Consider the following 18,099-nt stretch of genomic DNA (forward strand, 5'->3'; position numbering starts at 1 on the left):
GCACGTGCTGTATAGGTTGGAGTGTGTGTATTGAGGGGGGGTGGGAAAGGGGAAGCAGAAGTACAATGTAATAAAGACCCCTGTCCTATTGAGTCCTCTCTTCATTTACCTGGATGGCACCTTCCAGCTCTTAAAAAAAAAAAAAAAAAGAATCAGTCTCTGATAGTGTGAGAAGCATCCCCACACTGGACAGACACTTTTTATTCCAAGAGTTTAGATTTAGCATATAATTTCCACTTAAAGAAATTTTGTCTATAGCATTGTTCTAAGCAGGGAAAAATAAATTTTTTTTTTTGATAAAGGAAGAATTATTATATTGGGAAGAAAGTATTTTTCATTCCTTAAAATACTGGATGAAGCCAAGCAGAAGGAAATATATGTGCCCAGGAAAAATAAGAGTAAAATTAACTTACTTATGGTGAACTGCCAAAGAGAGGATGGCCCCAGAGAAAAGAACAGGGCTCCGAATTTCTAAGGAAGAATGTCTTTTATGGTAAGCTTGGTTTTTTTCTTTTAAAATAATTGATTACAGTTTTCCATAAAGTTGTTTGCTCTTAGGTTACCCACCCTCCCCTGTCTTTTTTTAATGTTTATTTCAGGCTTCTGGTACATTTACCGTTGGCTTTTCAGAGGGAGATTCTGGGACCGATAAGGCAAGCCTGCTGTTGGGCACTCTGCGGGAGCATTTGTATCTAGAAGTGTTTTTTCCTGAGCTTTCCTTATTTGCAGTTTTCTTATTTCTTCATGACAGCTGTCCTTTGTTTTCCACACAGAACCAGCTTGTTTTTTTTACTAAGTCCAAGATTAGTTCTCACCTGTGTCTTAGAACAGCCACTTGGGTTACTTTTTCCTCTTGATCCCCGAATCTCAGAGTAAATGTGTGACTCACAAAATATTGGTGGACTTTGACTCTGTTTTCAGATTTTCAAGGACACATTTATTAACGAAATTCAAAGGTTTGGCTTTGGTGAATTTGCTCTTGCTTATGTGCTGGTTTTATTTGGGTGCACACTGGTTTTATAGCTGCTTAATTTCTAGCTTCTTTCCGAAGGGCTTTTAATATCTCTTCAGATTCCCACCCTTTTTCTTTAAAGGAGAAAAAATGGTAAGAGGGGAAAATGGGGCTGCCTTTTGCTCCCAAGCCTAAATGAATAGTCATTGCTTGTAATACCGGTCTACACTTGACGCTTCCCACTGCTTTAGATGTGATGTATCCAGTGCTGTGAAGGTAATGATCCTCAACCACAGCAATATTCCATAACAGGAGTATCTGTCATATTCGTCGGGATTACCATGTTCATTGATTTGTGTCTGTAAATCTGCTGTTTCTACCCTTTAAATTTGATCTATAATTGGACCTCCTTAAATGGTTCAGAGAAGGTAGTCTGTATTTTCTCAATGCAGCGTGGCTGTCAGCTTCTCCTTTTTCATTATACATTCAGCAGACTTGATAAAATCAGCAGGACACCTCATTTGAAACTGTTTAATCGCTGCCTTTTTCCTTTGCTAAAACCATTGAGGTGGTCAAGCGATGTACACAAATCATTTTAAATAGAAAATATGGTTTTCTCTGTGACCCAGCTAAATAGATAGTGTTATGCAAAACAAGTTAAAAAGTAATAAATGCCAAAAAAATCTTCTAATTGGAGTAAAAAATTGTGGGCAACTCTATCCTCTCTCCAAAAGTAGAGTATCCTGAAATATTGCAGGACCCTGTAAAGACAAGATGATGGTTTTCTAAAGATTCTCTGGTTTCTGAACAAAGCAAGTTTAAATTTTCAAATAGTGCTGAGCTGCCTTTTACATCCATTGAAAGGGAGCCCACACTTATTTGTAACGCCTTTATAGCCTACTTTTGTAGGGGATATCTGCTGTCTGTTAATATCTATGCAGCATAACCTTTCAGCCATTTGCTATTGTGATAATAAATTTTTGTTTCTTTGTCTGTCATTTTGTCTACTCAGCTGTTACTCTTCAAAGTACGAACTAAAAATAATAGCTCCAAATAAATGCCACATAATAAAGTGTTTTACAGTGGAAGCCGGAATAACCTGGTGGCTGTGGCTCGCTGTCCTTATTACCATTGCTGGTGCCGTAGTGTCTTCCCCGAGTGTCAAGGTGACTCTACCAGGGCCAGCTCATTAAAACAATCTATTCTTTCTAACGGGCTTGGTACTTAGCGCTCTACCCAGCAGCCTGCCAAGGCACAGTTGTGAAGCACAAGACTCACGGCATAGCATGTATGAAGTTATGTGGCATCCACTTTCTGAAAAAATACCAATTCTCCATAAGCTCATTTTCCTGCTTCAGCATTTTATTGTGACTAATTTACAATTACTCCTGTCAGCGGTGAGAGTAGGGCCAGTTGCAGGTGTGCCCGAGACGGTGGTAAGTATGACCTCAGGCTTTGGAGGAGCGTTGTTGACCTGGTGGATGTGGCCCTAGAGGATCAAGACTGACACTGTGCTCAGGCGGGACACTGGCTGTGGTGCGCCATTTTTGCTGCCCCGAAGTAAACTTGGAGGGAGAAGCCGGAGTGGGTGGATAACACTAAAGGTGCATCTTTTTCTTTCAGGTTCTGGCTCCTTGGCAGCAATGGCTGTGTTTGAAGATAAGTTTAGGCCAGATATGGAGGTACGTAAGTCCCTGCAGTTTTCTTCTCTGTCACAGGTTTTTCCAGCTGTGTGTCGGACATTGGCAAGTTGACGGCCGGTTGCTCCAGAGCTTGTACAGCACTCTTGTTAGCTGGAATGCTCTTTGGCACAGGTCGCCGTGTTTGCCGAGAAGACTGGTTGGTTGGGAGAGCTTCGTTTCAGAGTGGCCCTGCTGTGCCCTCCCTTAGGCTTGGGGAGCCAGCGCTGGTCAGCCTCTCGCTTTGGCCTCTGGGCTGTCTGGGATCTTCCCGGCTGCACATGCTGCTGCAGCGTGCACGTTGTGCTCTGCACTTGGCTCTCTGTGTCTCGGTATCTCAAAATGACGAGGGTTTTTTTTTTTTGTTTTCTCACTGAGAATAGAGAAACTAGGTCTTTGTGTGACACACAGACCTGGTCTGAAAATGGAAGCAGCTTAAAAAGCTCCTATAGATTGTTCTGCGTCTGGAAGAAGAGGGGGACAGGACTCGTATGTGTAGTGGAGTGTTCTCAGAGGGTGACGGATCTAGTGGCGCGAGTCTGTTTGTGCGAGATCCTTTGTTCTGTCTTCTTTGGTGGGGGGGAGGTGGTACCTTCTGAATGGCATCCCACCTGTCTGCTTTAGTGATGGGTGTCCCCTCCCCATTGGGCAGCCTCCCCACCCCCTAGATCTCCAGGAATAAACCCACCAGTCTTCCGTTGTCACTTTTGAAGGGGTGTTCAGTGTGCTTGGGTACTTGATGGTACCACGTTATTCCCCCGCCGTGCTTATCCCTGCCGCTCAGCCAGCTCGTGGGCACAGAGGTCCTGTGAAGTCAGCCTTCATTGTCTGCTCTTGGTTTTTGATCGCTGTTAATGTTGTGATGGTGCATAGCAACTTGTTTTCAACAATTAGTAGGCTGTTTATGAGTGGTTTACCCTATTCTTTAATATGTAGGCATCTGCTGTTTCTGCCTTTGCAGTATTGTTCTGTTCAGATACCAGAGGATGTCTCCGGGAATTACTTTCTGACAGTGCTTTATGCCTAATCGTCTTTGGAAGAGATTGCATATTTAAACATTTTGTTCCACCAGCTCGTTGTCTTTGGAGCACCAGCTGTCGTTGGAACTCTGAAGCTCTCTCTGCCCTTTAGGTTTGGGCCAAGTGCCCTGAGAGCCAGAGGATGTAGGGTTGTGGATGCTGCCCATCCAGGACGGGGGTTTCCTGCCAGAAGCTTCTCTGCCTTTGGTGTGTGAGGTTAGCACACGTAAGTGACTTGGTCACTGATGGCTGGATTGCTCTCCTTTCTTGGGTATCTGCCAGAATTAAAACCTATGACCAAAGGTAGGATTTAGCTGGGTGTTTTGTAGTAAAAATAATAGTGTCTTGCTCCAATTAAGAATAGTAAACAGGTCCAAGTATCAACTGTAAATGAGATTAGAATTCTGTTCTCATTTCTCAGTGTGAAAATTTATTCCTATCTCAGCATTATTTTCTGTTTGGGGTTCTTAAGTACAGAGGAAAAATAAGATGTACTAGGTCACCTAAAAAAGAAAAAAAAAAAAAAGGTCTCCCAGTCTCCAGTCTAAAGGAGAGAAGTTCCTGAGTCTTCACGTATCCATTAGAACTAACGAAAGTATGGGGAGAAAGACTGATGATTTTTGTTTAGAAAATCGCCTTAGGGAAAAAAAAAAGAAAGAAAAAGAAAACCACCTCAGTAATGTCAAGCCCTCCTTTAAACCACATTAATCTTTTCAAATTTTCTTGAGAGCTTTGTCTATTTCCAATTGATTGGAACCTCTATATGTTAGAGACAAATGAGAATTGCAGAAAAAGTTGAAAGCATGAGGTATATTAAAAGTGACTTAACGCTCTACTAAAGTAATTTTACATTATTCAGAGTTTGGATTTGAAGTGATTCAAAGGCCATGAATTTAATATTGATGTGATTCGAGGAAGTAAAGGGACATGTGATCATCCCTTCAATAAGATTTGTGGTATTGTCAGTCTGGAGAATGTGGTCCTTAGATCAATTTTATATGCCGCTCAGACCACTCGATGTTCTGTATCAGCTGTGAGACCTTGAAATCGCCTGGCCAAATTCCCATTTCAGATTGATTAATTAATTTTACAATTTCACGTGACTGGTTTTGGTCACGGAAGTTGTTGAAACTTGACGCGGGCTGACAGTGAACACAATGGCTTTATTGTAAAGAAGGTAGTACCAGCTTCTTTGGTACATAATAATAGAACAACTGTCAGGAGATAATACCTAAAAAATGTACAGGGTCGTTGATAGATACGAAAAGAATTTATTGTGAAGACCACACCGCTAACTACTGGCCACCTTGCTTTTTGGGGGGAAGATTAAATGATGCGCTTTCCGTGGGAGGCTGAGTCTGGCTGGGGAAGCTGAGAGGATGAGTTTTAATGACTTCTTTGTTGTGAAAGAGAATTCGTCAGGGTGTCATTTCTGGCTCCGCATTTGCGTAGAACTTGTGGAGACATCTTGGTTTCAGATTTCCCATCTTTATTTTCCTTCTTTCCAGGAAGGCTGTCTGTCTTTCTGCGACAAGAGGTCCTCCATGACTTTTCTTTCTCACCTCTTTTGAGACTGCAGGGTTGGATGGCTAAATCTGCTTATTTCCTTCCAGTATGAGAAAGGATTCTGGACGTGTCTCACACACAAACCCAGGAGAGCGTTGCTGCCGCTCAGATCTTACGTGGATTGCCCGGACAGGAGCTGCTGCACAATTCACGGAGAATCGCACAAGAAAGGGACAGTTTCAGGCTATCATAATTACGTATTCTTTGCCAAACAGTAATTTTTAGTCCAGACTTATTAAACAAACTCTTGGCTTTATTGTTAGGACAAATCAATTAGAGGTAGCTCGTAGTACACCCCCCCCCCTTTCTTTCTTTCTTACCTTCCTCCTGCCCTCCCTCTGTCCCTTTCTCCCACAGCCCTGTGCTTTGGAAGTGCTAGTCCTAGACTGCAGTATTTGTGGGATGAAAGTACCTATCTCCTTAAAAACCTTTATTGTGTTTTCATTTTCTTCAGCTTCATAGTCCATTATGGTAGCCAGCAACCACATGTAGCTATTGAGCGTTTGAAATGTTTCTAGTCTGACTTGAGAGTGCTTTAATAGAAAATGCACACTGGATTTTAAAGACTTAGTACAAAAAATTTAAAAAATATATTTCATTGGGGCACCTGGATGGCATAGTCAGTCAAGTGTTTGACTCTTGGTTTCAGCCCAGGTCATGATCTCAGGGTTGTGAGATCAAGCCCTGCATTGGGCTCTGTGCTCAGCGGGGAGTCTCTTTGGGATTCCCTCTCCCTTTCCCTCTGCCCCTCCCCATCATGGGCACATATGCATGCTCTTTCTTTCTAAAATAGATCTTTAGGGTGTCTGGGTGGCTCAGTGGGTTAAAGCCTCTGCTTTCGGCTCAGGTCATGGTCCCAGGGTCCTGGGATCAAGGCTCTCATCGGGCTTTCTGCTCAGTGGGGAGCCTGCTTCCTCCTCTCTCTCTGCCTGCCTCTCTGCCTGCTTGTGATCTCTGCCTGTCAAATAAATAAATAAAATCTTTAAAAAAAAAAATAGATCTTTAGAAAGTATGTATATATTTCATTAATAATGTGTGTATTCATTGCATATTGAAGCAGTACTACTTTAGGTGTATTGGGTTAAATACCAAATGACTATTCTTATTTTTAAAAGATTTTATTTATTTATTTGACACACAGAGAGAGATTACAAGTAGGCAGAGAGGCAGGCAGAGAGAGAGAGGAGGAAGGAGGCTCCCCGCTGAGCAGAGAGCCTGATGCGGGACTTGATCCCAGGACCCTGAGATCATGGCCTGAGCTGAAGGCAGAGGCTTAACCCACTGAGCCACCCAGGCACCCCTTTGCCCTTAAATAACAAATTATTAAAATTTAATTTCACTTCTGTTTATTTAAGATTCTACTTACTCACCTGAGAGAGAGAGCATGTGTGAGCACGATTTGGGGGAGGGGTAGAGGGGGAGGAGAGAGAGAGAATCCCTTACAGAGTCTGCACTGGGCACGGAGCCTGACGTGGGGCTTGATTTCACAACCTGAGCTGAAACCCGGAATCAGATGCTTAACTGACTGAGCCACCCAGGCACCCCTATTCTTATTTTTTCAAATGTAGCTACTAGAAAATTTAAAACTATGTATGTGGCTCACAAATTTCTATTGACAGGATTAGGATAGCATTGAGCTTGTCATTTGACATCACATTTAAGTTTTCTGCCGTATCCAGGTGACACCTGTACTATTATTTTTCTTGAGAAATTTTTAAATAAATTAATTCACTATTTTATAAATTGAGATACCATTTACATGTAATAAAATGCATGGATCTTAGCTATATAGTAGATCTTGGCGTTTGTAATTCATTTCTTTTGTCAGTTCCCTTTCTCTTCCCTACAACCACTTCAGTTCACCTCTTTAAGTTAAATTTTGTTTCTAAATATAGTATATATCTGTGAAGTCCTGGGTTTGATGCACTGGTTATTTTTTTCCCTGAGACACATGAATGTGAGTACACACTATTAATATAAATAAAAAATATATTCATGTGTCAGCCATTGTGTGCAGGCTCGGGGGTATGAGTATTAAACTTGGAGAAACCTAGGGCTCCGTCTCGCTCCGTCCCCCACAGCCCCTCTTGCCAGCTTGCTGTTGTTCTGTGCGGGGTGTGCTTGCTCGGCATTGAGTCCTCCCTGCTGGCGTCAGTCCGCGGTGCCCACGTGGCTTCTTCATTTGTTTGTGTCCTTGTCGTCCATTGTACACACGTGTCTCATTGTTTATGGCTGTTTGGGGGGCATCTGTCTCACTTGTCCTTGATGGGGGAGAGCCTCGAGGGCAGAGGCCATGACACCGTTTCTGCTCTTCAGCTCACGTTCCGTATGTGCTGAGCTGAGACACGATAACCCTGCCCTAAAGCAAACTGTGAGTCATCAAAAACCACCTGGGCAATGGAGGGGACTTTCTCTTCTTCCGATCTGGAAAGTGCTGCGCGTTTTTCTGAGATAACCGAGGAAGATAACACTACACTTCTAAGTGATACACAGCGCTGGGGCGGAGTCAGCAGAGCCAACACCCCCTTAAGTACACAGGCAGTACCGAAGCTGGGCAAAGGGCGCATGCGCATTGGGAAATCATGGGCCAAAAAGCAGAACAGGGAAACCCAGCGGGGCTTCGTGAATGGTTAAGACAGGCCTCCGCTGTTTCCGGTTATCCGAGCCAGTGACCTGCCTCAGGTGAAAGCCCTGGCTGAAGGTTGCTGAGAAACAGCCGGCTAACCATGTGAGTTTAAGAGTCCTGACAATCTCCACAGATCTTCACCCGGCTGTGACCCTGCGCCTGCCCTCAGAGGTCTTGGAGCTTTCATTTTGTCCTTCTGTCCTTACGGGTTAGCCTGGAAGTCCTCGGAGGGTAGGAGCTGTGCTGCTTCTTCCTTCTCTTTCCTTGCACCTAACGTGCTGGCTGCTGTGCGGGAGGCATTCAACCGGTGTTTGTTAAGCAAGTGGATAAGAAGGTGTCAGAAGCAGCTTTACTTAGTCGTTCCCAGCTTAACCCTCCTTTGATACAGTTTGATTACTTCACCTTTACTGTTGATAATACTCAGCTGTGATAGCAATGAAGGTAGAAGACGTTGTATTACTTCTGCTAAATCTCCCGCCTTATTTTTATCAGCAAAGGGGTTATTTGCTATGTATTAGCAGAAGAGTGGATTTGGAAATGTGTAAGTTGACCTAATGACAAGGGGTCAATTATATGAGAGGTTTGTTTTTGGTGATGCTGGATCGCACGGAGCCATTCCCCTAGATTCCACCCCCCCATTGTTAGAGCTAGTATAAGAATTAAGCCAGTGACTTGCCTCGTTGTTACCCCTAGGCTGGCTAGGCAGGAAACTGGTGATAACCACACTGTGGCCTTTTGAGTCCATTTTCCAGTTAAGTTTACGGAATTTGACCAAAATACCCAAAATTAGTTTTGTGAAGGTATCTCGAAAATTGCTAAAATCACTCACGTAAAAGCAGATTTGAATTTAAGGCAGGAAGGGAATTAAGGGAGTGCATCGGATAACTTCCATTAGTCTGCCTTCCATCCTGTTTCTTTGTAAGGAGGAATGTTTTCATTTGGTCCAGTGAGAAATTTAAACTCTTGACGATTATAATTCATTAAAACGGGTAGAAGATTAATATTTAGTCTGTCAAGATCAATACTGTCCCCTCTTCGCACTAATTGTCAGAATAGCGCGCGAGGGCCGCTGAAGGGTAGTGGTGTGCGGCAGGACCCTGACATCACAGGGAGACGATTCAAAGGCAAACTGTCCTGCACCCTCTGGTATCGACTTGCAAATTAGCATCTGGAATCTAATTAAACAAGCTTAATGAAAGTAGCAGCTGAATGCTGCTGGAAAAGACAATCAGCTTTTTTCCCCTTCTCTGATACATATTCTGTACTATTGAAGTTGGTCACCAAACACATCGTGTGAGCACAGTTAAAAAAAATTAGCATTTATTTGAAGAATAGAAACTGTTTTTCATTCTGTTATGCATTTGGCGTGCTCTGGCGTCCCATGAGAGCCATGCCACAGCAGATAGTGCACAATATTTATAAATCCATGACAGGCAATAATAGCAACTTGAAAAATTCTTTTGCTAGAATCTCAAGTTGAGAGCTGCCAAAAGCGGAGAGGATCAGATCTGCAGTGGCAGCTGCTGTGCCCTACAGTTAGAATTCTAGACTTTGAAGATGCTCAACTTAAAGAAATGAAGACTGCAGGCTTAGCCAATTTTTGCAGGTTTCTAGAGCTCTGGCTCTCTGCCTTTTGAAGATGAGTTGCTGAAGCTTCTACCACTGCCTGAGGCGTGCTAACACCAGCAGGATCCCCCCCCCCCGTCTTAGTGTGTCTTCAGTTTTAAGTAGCACATGCTTAGTCAGTGCCAACTGTGATGGTCCTTTCTCTGGTCACAATACTGAGGGATGAGCTCTTAGCCTCTCCCCTTCAGAGAGAAGCCGCGAAGATAGATGGTGACGTGTACAAGTGCCACTTCAGCCGTCTGATTTATGGAGTCATATTTCATCGCGCGGCAAGTGCTGGCCTCTAGAGAAGCCCGTAGAGATTGCTAAAGATGTGAGCAGCTCTCGCCCTAAAGGCTTGTGGTTACCTCGCAGACGTGATGCCAACACCTAGCTATCGAAGAAACAGAATTAATTTGTCATTCCGGGCAGCGATAGATCCACTTTAAATAATGAAAGAGTTCATACCTATGTGGTGTCGTGACAGCACATCTTCGAAGTAACTGTGGTGGGTTTTTGTTTTAAGCCTGGTAATAGCAAGACACCGAAGTTGCAGATTCGTCTCTGCTTTGCGAGATGGACAATAGTGTTAAGAGAGCTGCATTATTTTGATTAAAAAGAAGAATTTGTTCAGCTTGGCACAGAGACTGGTCCCAAAGGAAAATATAGAGCATGGGTTCGGTGTGGTCACGTGGAAAGGGGAATGGGAGCTTAGGAGCTAGAGGATTGGGCTGTGAGTCTGTTTCCACTGTCCTTGTGGCATGACTCTGGGCAAGCCACGACCCAAGACTGTTCGTCTAGAAGATGGGGATCCCGAGTCCTGCCTGGAGGTTGCTGTCAGAATTCGATGTGGTCTGTGAAACACCTTAAGATGGTGGCTCGCACGAAATTGGCTCTAAAATACGGTAGCTAGCTGCTCCTGTTTTTCCATCATTCAGTAGCAGGATACAAACATCCCATAGCAACGACTAGTACAGTCAGCCATACTTGCATCAGGCTTGGAGATGATAGCGTAATATGGACAGATGGGAACCTTCTCTTCCATCCAAAAGCTTAAAATCTGAGACAGACTTGTGTAGAGGTCATAGTGACAGTAGAGGAAGCCTGTGTAACACATTCCAGAGGCTATGGAAGTATTTGGCTTTTTGCAAGGGTAGGGAAGAAGGTATTGAAGATACAGTCATCACGGTAGCTAGTGCTTGTGGCGTGCTGGTACACTGCAGCGGACTCTGTTCTAGCAGCTTCCTCGGCATTCTCTCCTTTACCCTTCAGTAACTGTGCAGGGTCTCAACTTTGTTAGCCCCATTTGGTGGAGAAGAACAGGAGGCTGCAGGGAGGTCAGATACCTTGCCCCAGGACCCATAGCTATGAGTGATGGAGTCACTGAATCCTGGTCGGTCTGGCTTTAGAGCCCTCCGGTGTGATCCATCACCGTACCATCCTGCCTCTCTGCTAGGCCTCCCATTGTCTGCCCGTAGAGTGGGGAAGGCATCTTACTCCAGGTGAGCTGAGGTCTGGGCTGCTTGGGCTGTTCTCTCTGACGAGGGAGCCAAACGAATGTCAGTGGAGGTACGCAAGCCTCTTCAGTGAGCCCAGCGATCAGAAGGGGCCCTGGAATAGAAAGACACAAGGAAATACAGAGATCCTGGGAGATATGAAAAAGTCACTTGGCTGTGAAAAATATTTTTTTCTTCTCTTTGAATTCATCAGATGAATCTGCTGAATTCATCCTTTTAACCCTCGTTCACCCCAAATACCTTTTGATTGGTTTTCCCCCAAAGTTTTCAGATATTCACAAGAGAGCTGTTTTCTCTATATAGCTTATGTTCAGATGGCATAGACCTCTTCAGATTTAGTAATGAGACCAAGAAGTCCTTAAATACTGGTGAATGGCATTTGTCCATTTGAGACAAATCATGAATAACTTGAACAAAAATAAAAAAAAAATAAGCAAGACTATCACATTTGAATAATGAGGTGCTCTTTTTTTCCTCAACTGCCAAAACTTTTTAATCTTCGTCAACAATTGTTCTGTCCTCCGTCTTATTTAGGTTGCATCTGTGCGACTCTGAGCTCAGGAGCCCTGACAAGCGGCATATGAATTCTGTATTCATTAGTGATCTTGATCCAAATGCCTCTGTCCCTGCCACGGGGGCTCAGGTGTGGAAGCTGCTGGCTAATCCCACCAGCTGACATTCAGAGGTTTAATGACTCCATAGGAAGGTGGCCACTCGCTGGGAGGGTTGCTGGCGGGACCCACACAGCAGACAGTGGAGATCAAGGAGGACTATCAGTGTTGAGCCGGAGCACCTTCCTGTGCGACTTGAACCCTGTTGGCATCAAACGGAGTTTTAAGTAAATGCAAAATTTAAAAAAAAAAAAAAAAACCAAAAACAAAAAACCTGACCTTCGATAGCTCTCATAAACAATGGTTTTTCTGTCTGTATTGATACTGATGGTGTTTAAGACTTTTTCTTATTGCACTTTAATGGGTGTCAGCTTAATGAGCTTAACTTGACACACTTTTCCAGATTTTTAGATTTTAAGGTTATGTTTGTCTGGTTGCTGCATCTGTTTAGGTATCTTAGGTATGTCTGGGAAAAAATATATAGTTAGAGCCAAATTCTTATTAAATGGTTTTGAGGATCTGTGCTGACGTTTTTGCTTATTGTGATCTCTGGCTTTGAAAAAATACTGTTAGAATGTGAGTTCTTTGACTTGTGACATGTCACAGGATGTTTTGATTCCTCTAGTCTAAAAATGCTGGATGCCTTTTCTTTATATAGTAGCTTCATCGAGATATAATTTACATCTGTACAACTTAGCTACTCTAAGTGCACAGTTCATGGTTTTTAGTTATTCTCAGCGTTGCACAACTATCACCACAGTCGAATTGAGAACATTTTCATCACCCTCAAAAGAAACCCCGTAACCACGCAAGTCATCCCCATGTACCCTCAACCTTCCCAGCCCTGGGCAACAACTCGTCTCCCTTTGTCTCCAGAGACTCGCCTTTTCTGGACATCTCATGTAATAGGAATCATAAAAATACAGGGTTTTTTGTGACTAGCTTTTTTAACAAAAAGCTCCTTTAATAAAAATATTTTCGTAATATTTAATCATCCATGTTATAGCATGTGTTGTTACTTCATTCCTTTTTATGGTTTAATAATATTCCATTGTGTGGACATACCACATTCTATCTACCTGCTTGTTAGCTGATGGACATTTGGATTGTTTTCATTCTGGCTGTTATGCATAATGATGCTGTGAACATTTGTGTACGAGTTTTTGTGTGGACATACATTGTCATTTCTCTTGTCAGTCCCTTGGAGTGGGGTTGCTGGGTCATACGATAACTCTGTGTTTAGCCTTTTAAGGAACCCTCAGTCTGGTTTCCAAAGTGGCCAGGTCGCTTGATGTGTATTAGATGTAGTAAGTTGCATCTTTATTGTTCAATCAAGATAATGTATTACTTTTCTTCAATAATTTTCTCTCTGGTTGTATTTAATGTAAAACAGTAGTTTTTTTTTTAAATTAAGATTTTATTGGGACGCCTGGGTGGCTCAGTTGGTTGGACGACTGCCTTCGGCTCAGGGCGTGATCCTGGAGTCCCGGGATCGAGTCCACATCAGGCTCCCAGCTCCATGGGGGAGTCTGCTTCGCTCTCTGACCTTCTCCTCGCTCATGCTCTCTCTCAAATAAATAAAATCTTTAAAAAAAAAAAAAAGATTTTATTTATATTTTTATTTGAGAGAGAGCTAGCGAGCATGAGCTAGGGGAGGAGCAGAAGGAGAGGGACAGACAGACTCTGTGCCCAGCTTGAACCCATGACCCTGAGGTCATGACCTGAGCCGAAATCAAGAGTCGGACACTTAACTGACTGAGCCACCCATATGCCCCAGCATTAGTTTTTTTTTTTTAAAAAGAGATGTCAGAACCCAAAAATATAATCCCAGGGGCCCAGTGTAGGATTAATCTTAAGTAGTGATTTCCAGTGGAGTTAAACAGTTAATTTTAGAAATGATCAGATATTGAAATTGGTGTAATGATTCCATGGGTGATTCGGAGAAACACTTTCAGCTTCTAGAATAGATGATGGTGAGAAGACACTGTTGATGGTTAGAGCTTCTCACCAGACCCAATATTTTGAGTTGTCCCCCGTTTATAAAGTAAGTTTGTTCTCCTGGGTTTGAGCACTACTGAGCCAACTTTGGAGAGATAGGAAAGGACTTCTTGAGTTAAGGTTATTCCCTTGGATCTTTTCCTTTTGTGGTGTTGTATAAGGCAGGTGGATGTTTTCTTTGGTCTTTCTCCTGATAATTCAAGAGCAGGACTTTGCTCCCTTTATACAGAGTTTGGAATTTCACAAGTAATTGCTTCTCTCCCTCTGATTCTGTAGGATTGCTTCATCTACCTGACTTAGGAATGGCTACTTCAATGTCTGTTCGTCTGGCTGAGTCTGTGTGTCTTCCGTATCTCTCTGTCTTCAGATCCTCAGTTAATAGGTGTTGGGTGGCTATTGTTTCCATCCTTGCCATTTTATTCTGCCTCTGATACAAGTTGAAGTTCAAAGTGGGGAGTGTTTTGGGGAAGGGGCAAAGGAAATTCTAGAAAGAGTCTTAATTCTTCCCATTTAGCTTCAAGAAATAAAAGAGGATTAGATGGGAGGAGGCCCAGCAAAAAAGGTGTAGTTTACTGAAATCTCCAGTGAGCTAGGAGTGGATTCCTCTGGATGCCAGGCATCTAGAATTCATGAGTCAGCAGATCTGAGAGAAGTGACCCTATGTAAAGTTTGAAGTCCTCTACCGCCAGATCTCTGAGGCCTGCTGCTGAAGGTACTACAGATGCTGCTCCGTGGTCACTGACTTCGAGAAGTCTTTGTTGATTTTTCTGCCAGAAATCTTCCTGTGCAAATTTTTTTTCACACTATGCTGTGTACACACGGAATTTCCTTTTCTTGTAAAGTCAATATGTAATCAGTCAGCAGGTACTTATGGGTGCCCGCTGAATGCGAGGCATTACACTATACTTGGTGCTGTGGTCTGGAGGTGGTATTGCAGGAGGCCGTTCTGTATGACGGTGGAAATTCCTTCTACAGCTGTGGACCGAGTACATTGAAAAGGAGGCATTATTTTACTCTGTGGTAGATAGGTAATTATTTGTGATGCATTTCTTTGGAGCAGGTGTTCCCATTTGAAATGTTTTCACTTTACATATTTCCTATAACTGAGAAAGGCAGGGGGAGATACTCCATATAGGAGAAATATTTCACAAAGTATATTGCTTGCTGCACCTGTGGCAAAGATCCAGCAGGCAAAATGTTGCTTCTTTGTGACCTGCAAGTCTTTAATTAGAGAGAGGCAAGAGCTAGATTCCAGTGTTGACTAGAAATAAGTGTTTCGTGACTTTCAACTATATGAGTAGAATTGAAAGGAAGTTTTGTTAATATATTATTCTACATCATGATATCACAGAGAAAATGAACTTCTTTATTCATCTCTTACCACATTGGTCAAAGGGCTAAGGGTCTCAGGGACATAATTTAAGACACTAAAAATGTCACCTTTATCTGCATTGTCCTTTTCTGTTACTCAAGCAAGCCAGGCCAAGATTGGACTGCCTCAACTCCTTGGGAAAAGAAAGAAAAGGCACTCTTTTTTATTATTCACTGATTTCATTCCATCCTGGAACTATTATTTTGTGAAAATTTTGCCTCATAACCCCTTACTGAACAGTGGCTTTCAGGAGAAGAGGGGAAACCCCCCCTGAATTTCACTGTCAGAAGTAAGTCTCTGTGTCAGGAATCTAAGAGGTCGTCTGTGGTTAGAGGCCGGCAGCTCTTAAACAATGGATTTCCACTTTTCTTGTATGTCGGTTAGAGAAATACAAGAAATGAAATATAGGACTGAGTGTTATTGGATGGTAGCTTAGAATCTTATAAGTTTTGCCTTGGCAGGTAATTTGGCATAAATTGTTAATGTAAATCTGGGTTAGTGGTGAAGACGTTATTTTAGTAAAAAAGATAAACTGCTGATTAATTCAGCATAGAACTCAATTACAAATTGGAAGTGTCTCTGCGGGACTCCCGGACCCTAAAGACAGCAGATGTTGAATTGATACTCCAGCATATTTCACAGTGGTATGAAATATTAACATGGTTTATTATACTTGTGTGGTGTGTGATATCAGAAAAGGGGGAGGCGGTGGGCATGTGGGTGTGCAAAGCAGCCGCACGTTACACATTCGCTAATACACACTCAAGCGTGATTAAGAATCGTAGGAAAGTTTCTTCTTTTTTTAAAGTGAAATAGCTCTGGAAAAATTAAGTGTAAAATAACACTTGGAGCTCAATACTTAAATGTGGTGCCTGTGTACGTTTATGTTATACCTGTAAATGAACATAAAATAAAAATGCTAAACTTACATTACATATTTAAATGTTAAATGGGACCACTGCTGCAAGAGAAAGGGGGACTTGAGCACTTGATCTGTATTTCAATAACTGTCAGCTTGCATGGCTTGGGGAAGTTTTCCTGGGCTGCTGTACTATTTTTACCTTCTGATCTAGAACATATGGTAATTTAATAATGCCCCTGTAATTTGCACAGGCAGAGAAGTTTTGTTTCACAGTTTTCATAGATCTGTATCAACTCAAGGGGGGAAAAGTCGGCAAATACGATGTATCAGAAGAGCTGAATAAGTGGAACTGCCAATATTTGAAGGGATTAGCAATTTTTAAGAGGCGTGAGAGTGAAGTTGGCTTAGATGAGATATTTCAAAGCCATTACTACAATTACGACAGGTTTTTTTTTTTTTCCCCTCTTTGCATCACAGCCTAGTCTAGATTTTGCTAGCTGAAGTAAAAACTGTTCCAAAAATCGCCAAATGATTATGGTCAGAATGAACATAGCCTGGATACCTTCTGCCGTTATAGAGGCTTTAAAGAATGGTGCTTTCTCAAAAACATCGAAATTGGCAAAGGCAGAAGGGCCGTGGGCGAAGAAACCAGAAGTTTCTTGGTACCTACATCACCAGAAGAACGTCTTTTATATCCCCATTGAGAAAGCCTTTTGTAAACTGTTGTGAGGCGGGGGTCATTCAGAGATGTGAAGGGTGGCCTTGTGCTCCATTCATCTAAGTTGCGCTGATCTCTGGCCCGGTGCCGAGGTCTGTGCGAGGTTATGAGCCATGGTCTCTCCATTTACAGCTTAGTGGGCTGGACCGGCCTACGGCACCTACTTGGAAGTGCGGTGTGAAAAGCACAAGAAGGGTGCATCTGTGGGGGGCGCAGAGGTGACACAGAGGGGGACTGGTGGAATCTGGGGACTTTCGGATGGCTTGAAGTGCATGTGACTCGTTGCTTGAATTTTTTGTCTTGGTGTTGGAGGAAGGGTGGGACAGGGAGGCTGCAGAAAAAGAGAGACCGTGGGGCATCACATCATGCACAGAGGTGCAGGACTGGGGCGGGGGGTTGGGGAGGAAGCGCCTGCTCTAACTTTTTTTCAGTTGTGGAACCCTGGAAGTTTGGACAGCTGAACATATTTGGAAATAGGAAAACGAAACTCCGGAGGGTGTCCAGAGTTGTCTGGGTGGTCATTTCCTGAGTCGGTGTGGCCTTTTAATTAGCATCCGCTCTTCAGTGTGGGATAAGGCCGAGCTTAGCATCCCTGTCCCTGTGTGTGAATATTTAGTTTAGAAAGCTGCCACGTTCCATTAGAGGTGGTTGTGTTTCGGCAGTGGGTGCAGGAGCTGTGTAGACTTTTCAAATGTCCTTTGAGATTTCCGTTGCAGTGTAATTGGGAGATGCTGGTACTTAGTGTGGTGTGCATGGCGGGATGTGAGCTTACCTGCTGTAATGAGACCCCAGCAGCATACCTCGGGAAGGGAGTTAAAGTTTTAACCTTAACGGATAATGTTACTTGTGGGTTTCTGTGAGGTAATTTATACTACTCTTCCCTAACCCTGAAACGGTACAGGAACAAAAATAAGAAAATGATATGAAGTTGTGCTAAGTTGATATTTTAAAATTCCACCCAGTTGTACAGATTTTGGAAACTGTCTTCAGCAGCCAGTGCCCAGAGCGCAGTCACACCTGGAATCGTTGTCACCCAGTCGTCATGTCGGAGTCTAGTTTTTCTGAACTTGGAGCTGTGATGATACCAGGAGATTGAAAAGATCCAAGGGAACATTAACTTTGATTCCTTGACACATACATTGGTTTCTTTTAACTCTGATAAATTGAATTGGGGTGACAGCAAACCGGGCATGAAGGAAAGTGCATGTGGGGGCTTTGAAGAGGTCTGGGTGCGAAGATTGATTTTTGTCTCTGATGTAACCCCTGAAACCCCGGTTTATAAAACCTAAACCTCGTTCGTGACGTGGGCTTAAGTCAGTACTTGAGGGGATTGTTAGTAAATTGCACTCAGGCTCAACAAAAGTTTCTTCTCTTATTCTCTGACTACTTCTTGCCCCAGAATGTCAGAAGAAAATGAAAGCGCTCTTGCCGTTCTTGGTCTGTTCTGGTTAAGATTTACAATCAACAAATGGCCTGATGGGAAAATTCAGTTAAATGGTATCTTTTTTTATTGATAATACAGGGTAGTCAAGAAACAACTTGACTCATTCTGTTTGCTGAGAGGTTGTAGGGAA

At 43.0% G+C, this 18,099-nt stretch overlaps 1 protein-coding gene across 1 annotated transcript in view; it reads left to right on the top strand.

Annotated features, from left to right (window-relative positions):
* Positions 1-18,099, top strand: part of PSMB7 (proteasome 20S subunit beta 7) — a 64,290-nt gene that overhangs the window by 31,524 nt on the left and 14,667 nt on the right. Inside the window, exon 6 of the mRNA XM_044264935.1 lies at positions 2,576-2,634. Coding sequence (XP_044120870.1) covers positions 2,576-2,634 — 59 coding nt within the window. The remainder of the gene's footprint in view (positions 1-2,575; positions 2,635-18,099) is intronic.

The sequence above is a fragment of the Neovison vison genome, chromosome 9, assembly GCF_020171115.1.
Source record: "Neovison vison isolate M4711 chromosome 9, ASM_NN_V1, whole genome shotgun sequence".
NCBI lineage: Eukaryota > Metazoa > Chordata > Mammalia > Carnivora > Mustelidae > Neogale > Neogale vison.